General features: G+C 35.5%; 1 protein-coding gene across 2 annotated transcripts in view; it reads left to right on the forward strand.

Annotated features, from left to right (window-relative positions):
- The window catches only part of TPRA1 (transmembrane protein adipocyte associated 1), a 30,316-nt gene extending 24,528 nt beyond the window's left edge, over positions 1 to 5,788 (forward strand). For both annotated transcript variants that reach the window (XM_039321846.1, XM_039321845.1), the window contains 2 exons: positions 196 to 276; positions 2,595 to 5,788. In XM_039321846.1, the coding sequence (XP_039177780.1) occupies positions 196 to 276; positions 2,595 to 2,829 (316 nt within the window). In that variant the 3' untranslated portion in view covers positions 2,830 to 5,788. The remainder of the gene's footprint in view (positions 1 to 195; positions 277 to 2,594) is intronic.
- Positions 5,789 to 6,000: the final 212 nt, after the last annotated feature.

Below are 6,000 nucleotides of genomic sequence, written 5' to 3' on the forward strand. Positions count from 1 at the left end.
GACTGCCTGGAGGCCTTTGAAGGAAGATGCCAGGCCTGGGAACTTTCCCCTCTGAAAGCATATATTTACTAAGCTTTCTTTCTTGGCTTCTCCATGGCCAATGAATACAACCCTTTCTGAAAACTGAGCCCATGACATGCCTGTTAGCAGTGTATAAGCAGATGCTAAATGTTTTCATGTTTCATCTGTTCACAGCTGCGTGGATGCCACCACCTTCCTCTATTTCAGCTTTTTTGCTCCACTAATCTATGTGGCATTTCTGAAAAGCTTCTTTGGGTAAGCTTTTTCATTTATTTCATTATAGTCCCATGTTCTTGCTTTCTGGTTATGCGTCCCAGGGAAGTTTAGACTACAGCAGACAAATAACTCCCTCCAGGTACAGTAATGGAACTGAAACTTCCAATAACAGTAAGTGAGAAAAGCAATTTAAAAAAGCATGCAGGTAATCTTCTATTTGCAACCACAGCTGGGCCCAAAATTTCCATTGTTTAGCAAAGCAGTTGTTAAGATGTGAATCACATGTGATTTTACAACCTTGTCTGTTGTGGTTTTTAAGCAAATCGCAGTTGTTAAACGAATCGTGGTCATTAAATGAAACCGGTTTCTCCATTGACTTTGTTTGTTGGAAGTCAGGTGGGAAGGTCACAAAATGGTGATCACATAATCCCAGGATGCTGCAACCATAAATTCACACCAAGTGCCAGGCACTCAAATTCTGACCATATGACCAAGGCGATGCTGCAATGGTCATAAGTGCGAGGCCGAGTGATCAGTCGCTTTTTTCAGCGCTGTTGTAATTTCGAACTGTATAAATCAGTAAGGTAATCTGAAAGTTTAAAATCATGTAACCATCACTTTTAAGTAACTTTAGCAAAATGTTTTTTTTAAAGGTAGAGTTACCTGAAGTGAATCATTTTAATCTACTCTTTATCTAAAAAGTTAGAATGTTTTAGTTCTGTTATATAATTTAATATGTAATTAATATATTAATTATGATTACAAAAGGAAATATAAGATGAAATGGTGAAAGTGCAACTAGGTTCTAAAGTGCTGTAAATTCAAGTTTTCCTTTCTGTCAAAGTTTCTCAGTCTTGGGTTTCAAGTCCCAGTCCCTACTCTATACAGTATGTTGCTCTGTGAAATGGAGACAATAAGGCCATTTTAAAAAAAAATTAAAAGGAGGTTTAGCTAAATTGGTGAACAGAATAAAGCTATTCTAATTCCCAGGGTTAGTAAATACCAGGAATTCTTTTTGCCAGTGTTCTAAAAGAATATCTATTGAATTTAGACTGCCATCTAGTGGGGGGAATTAAAAATACTTAAAATAATTTAAATTGCTCTTAAATTGCTGATCAATTATCCTGTCCATTTTATGTCCAGACAGATTTGTCTAGGACTTGCATATTTTTATTGTAAGCTTTTGATTTCCTGGAAATGTATTTGTATGATTGCTTAGTGAAAAGGAAGAGGGTTCCTGAATTTAATGAACAAATCTCATCAGCTGGTAATCTCTCTATTAAAAGTGCAGAAGCTCAGCTTTTTTTCTGTTTCACACAACTGTTCCTTGTAGCAGATAGCACAGGAGAATAAGGCCACAGGCATATATTATTTTTTTAAGCTGAGCATTGTGATAATTAACTAAGAGTATAAAAAGGAGCATATTGGAAGTACGTTTTTTACCATGTTGTTTGAGGGGGCCATATTAATTAATTATAATTTATATAGCTGCCTATCACATATATAACTCTGGACAGTTTACTCTGGATGGCTTTAATTTTAATTATAATATACATAGCATGATTTTTAGAGCAAGCAAAACATTAAGTCTATTTTGTTACTTGATGAATGAGATATAAGTATTTTATGCCTGTTAAAGTTAGATAAGACCAGAGCTTCGTTGCCCAGTGCTAGGGGTATAGCACATCAAAGCATACCTTAATCCAAATAAAGACATTTTGACTTAGGTGTTTGAATTTAGTGTGATGCTGGTTCTTAAATCAACAGAACTTTCATTTGAAATATAGGTAAAAGAAGTCAGGGAAGGGTCCACAACACAAAGAGACAAAAATAATTATTATTCATTATTGTAGTTATGAATAAAGGAACAATAAATGAAAACCAGTTTGGTCTATGGTTGAGACTAGAAAGTGGGAGACTGTGAATTCAAGTCCTGCCTTAGCCATTAAAGCCATTTGGCGACTTTGGGCCAGTCACTTTCTCTCAGCCCAACCACCTCACAAGATTGTTGTGAGAAAAAATAAGAGGAAGGTGTGTTGGATATGTTTGCCACCTTGGGTTATTTGTAAAAACAGGGCTTTTTTTGTCATAGAACACCCAGAACGGAGTTCCTGCACCTTTTTTGGATGGAACCTTGTAGGGTAGGCAAGGCGAGTTGTATGACGTGTGTGAGTTCCAGCACCTTTTTTTTTTTTTTACAAAAAAAGCACTGTGTAAAAATAATAAAAAGACGAGATACGAATAAACAATAAATAAATAATATTGGTGATTACTATTTACTTCAGGAATTGTGTGCAATAGATTCTCTTCTTACCCAGAGCTAAAGGACCTTCTCATTTTCTTTCTCATTATTTTAGGTCTGAACCAAAGATCCTCTTCTCCTATAAGTGCCAGGTGGATGAACCTGAGGATGTTGATGTGCATCTTCCCCATGCCTATGGGGTAACCAAAAAAGAAGGGCCGGATTCTGGCTTCTACTCCAGCACTCAGATTGACACCACAGCATACCTAGACGATGTTGCTTCCATGCCGTACCACGTGGGCAGCATCAATAGCATTGACAGTGATCGATGGAAAGCCATTAACTCCTAAAGGCAGATGTGGTTGAAAGAATAACTTTCTCTTGCACCCATTGTTCCCTTCAGATAATCATTTGGAACTCTTAACGTGTTTGTCTTCTCTTTCCTTGGAGGTGTTTTTTTAAAAAAGATATTTAAATTCTGTATGGAACATAAAATTGTAGTCTTCCTGGAAGGACAATACTCATCTTTGTGAGACAACATACAGATCAGCTTCATTTCAGACATGCATAAATGGTGACTTTTTCATATTCTTGGCATTCCAAATCTAGATGATTAGGCCTTTGTCACCTTTTGTTCTTGATAAAATGCACATTCTACTAGGAATATTGACTGTTCCTTTGGATATACACCTGCACACAATCAATCTGAAATTAAGGTTGGAATGCCTTGTTTGCATTTTATTTTTTTATGTTTGATTTAGTTATTATTTATGTTCCCGACAATTTCAAATTCCCAGCAGTAACCTTCAGTTTTGAATTAGAGGATAATAGCATAGTTCCTACATTTTAGCCACTGAAGTATGGTAGAAATGGAGGTGAGAGAACTCTAGAAGCATTTGAGCATCTTATAATCTTCCCAGGGAAATTGGGAGTATATTGTATTTTAAAAAGAATTTACATATAGAAGGAGAGAGAAGGAAAGTAGTCAGCAAGGAAAGGTCTCTGGAACACATTGCTGTGCTACTAAACTACTGTGATTTATTGACATGCAGGCATGTTTCGTACACTGTATAATTTTCAAAATGAGAATGTAATCAAGTCAGTGTTATGGAATGATGTACTGTGAGACCAACCGCACTTCTGTGCAAATGGGATTGGGTAGGGAGAAGATGGGTTTTTTTAGGAGCCTGTTTTAGATAGTTTGCTATTGATGCTTGGGATGGCATCTAAATAGAATACAAACCCAAAGGTCTAGATTAAAGACAGGCTATTTATAATACTGGTTGTGTTCTGGGCCTCCAGGTTAAGACCCTATTATAAGAATAGTGTTGGGCCTGTTTTTTTTTGTAACCTTTGGTAACACTTGGCTGATTATTGCATTAGTGATATTGGTAATGCCTGAATTCAGAAGACTTCTGAGGGCTTTTCTGCGAGATTAGTAAAGCAAAAGAATGTTAATTTCTTTAATTATTATCAAGATGTTTCTGGAAAGAGAATAATCTAATATAGGATTGGCTTAACTCTGGCAGCAAGGAGAAAAAAAATAGCATATCTAAAACGTTCTAAAAAGCTTGCATTTTGTGCCCATGCATTATGCCTGGCTTTTGTTGTTGTTAATGTTCTTGGAACATTATGCATAATTATGGGCACCCTTAATAGTGTGTGAACTGTGGGTAACATTGTTTGAATAGAGATTGGCCAGGGAGCAAATATAGCCACAGCTAATTGGATTTAAAATTCCATAAAGTAAGAATGACAAACCAGAATGTTTTTTTCCTGTTGTTACGATGGCATTAATTCAGGATCATTTATGTTACAAGTGGATGAATAAGGTTAGGATTCCAGAAATTCACAGCAATTTTCTTTGAAATCACAGCATTTGCTTTAGGGAAACTTCTTTAAAACTGAGGCACAAAAAGAAAAAAATAGTATTTTGTCTCCTGAATGCAGACATGTTCTTCCCTTTGTCCTGAAAATTCTGCCATTTGTGATTTCTGCTTGCCAAGACAACAGCAATGTACATGATAAGACCTTGATTTTAAGAGTTTCAAAATTACCTAAATTCAGAAAAAAGAAGACTCATGCTTGAAACTGCTATTTGGAAGTGTTGTTAATGCAGATTAGCATTAATCTGATATGACAGAGAACAAAAAATTGTCTTTAATTTTGCTGTTGGCCAGAGTAGCTATTTCTGAACATCACAATTTGGTACTGTAATTTGACTTGTTAGTGTTAGCAGCATTATTGTCTTGTGGTAAGAAATCTTACATAATTTGTAATTGACATCTCATTAATCTTTATGGTGTTAATTGGAGTTACTGGTGGAAACCTCTGTTGGAAAAGGGAATTTATTGCAGCATTATGTGAGCTTGATCATACAAAGTTGTGTATTCCCAGACAACTAGTCAATTTTTATTAATTTCTCAATTCCCCTACTTCTATAGGATATCCCAATCTCTTTTTCCTTCCCAGCCAGAATGCCCCAATATCCTTACATGGGCTATTCTCACTAGAGTGTATTGGTGTTATAGACCCACAGACCTTGGAGAAAGCTTCCGGCACCTTAATATAGGTGCATGTGAGAAATGAAAGAATTCTTAATATGAAGATGGATATCTTGGGTAATGTGAATCAGGGTGAGATGACATTTCAGCTACCTTTACTAACCATGTTCTGCATCAGATATCAGCCATTCGCTCAGTTATGATCACTTTTCCACTGTAGAATCCTTTTGCTCATCACCATGATAATTTGATTGTTAAATGGCTTTTTATATATCTACCTTTGTTTTCTGCTGCTGAGGAGGAACTGCACTAAGTGAAAGAAATGTCTTCTTCCAAGCATACTGATTTTAAAGTGTATATAGTTAAATGCCTTCCATGTTCAGAGCAAAATATCATTCATAAACAGACAATGTTTGTGGAGATGAATGTATTGCATGTCTCATGAAATGTTGGAACAAACTTTAAAAATAAAGCTATGTATATTTTTGTCTGTAAAATAAATGACCCTTGACATAAACGAAGACCTCTCCCCCACCACAGATGATCTGCCTGCATGTCCCCATATTTTTCTGCTAACCTTTTTTCAAACTAAGGTAGCCTGCTCTACTGTAATGACATGCTTTTATTTTAAGGAAAATAAGTCATTGTTAATTTTACTTTTCCTCAAATCTGGCTAAGTTTTAGAGTGGAGTTTTCAGATTGTGATCACACTTTCAGATAGGCCTCAGTGTCACATCAGCCTGGAACTAGCTGGGTTTGATATCATTTTAAATTTTATTAAACAAATGTCCTTGAAGAAGAACAATCTTAAACCTTGTTATTTATTTAAATATAAATACAATAAATTGAAGGAAATAATCACTATAATACATGTAATCCTGGACTTATGACTACAATTGAGCCCAAAATTTTCATTGTTAAGGAAGACAGTTGTTAAATAAGCTTTTCTCTATTTTACAACTTTTCTTGCCACAGTTGTTAAGTGAATGCAGTTATTAAGTTAGTAACATGGTTGTT

This window comes from Crotalus tigris, unplaced genomic scaffold (genome assembly GCF_016545835.1).
Source record: "Crotalus tigris isolate CLP2741 ecotype Arizona unplaced genomic scaffold, ASM1654583v1 scf7180000023829.5930981, whole genome shotgun sequence".
Taxonomy (NCBI): Eukaryota; Metazoa; Chordata; class Lepidosauria; order Squamata; family Viperidae; genus Crotalus; species Crotalus tigris.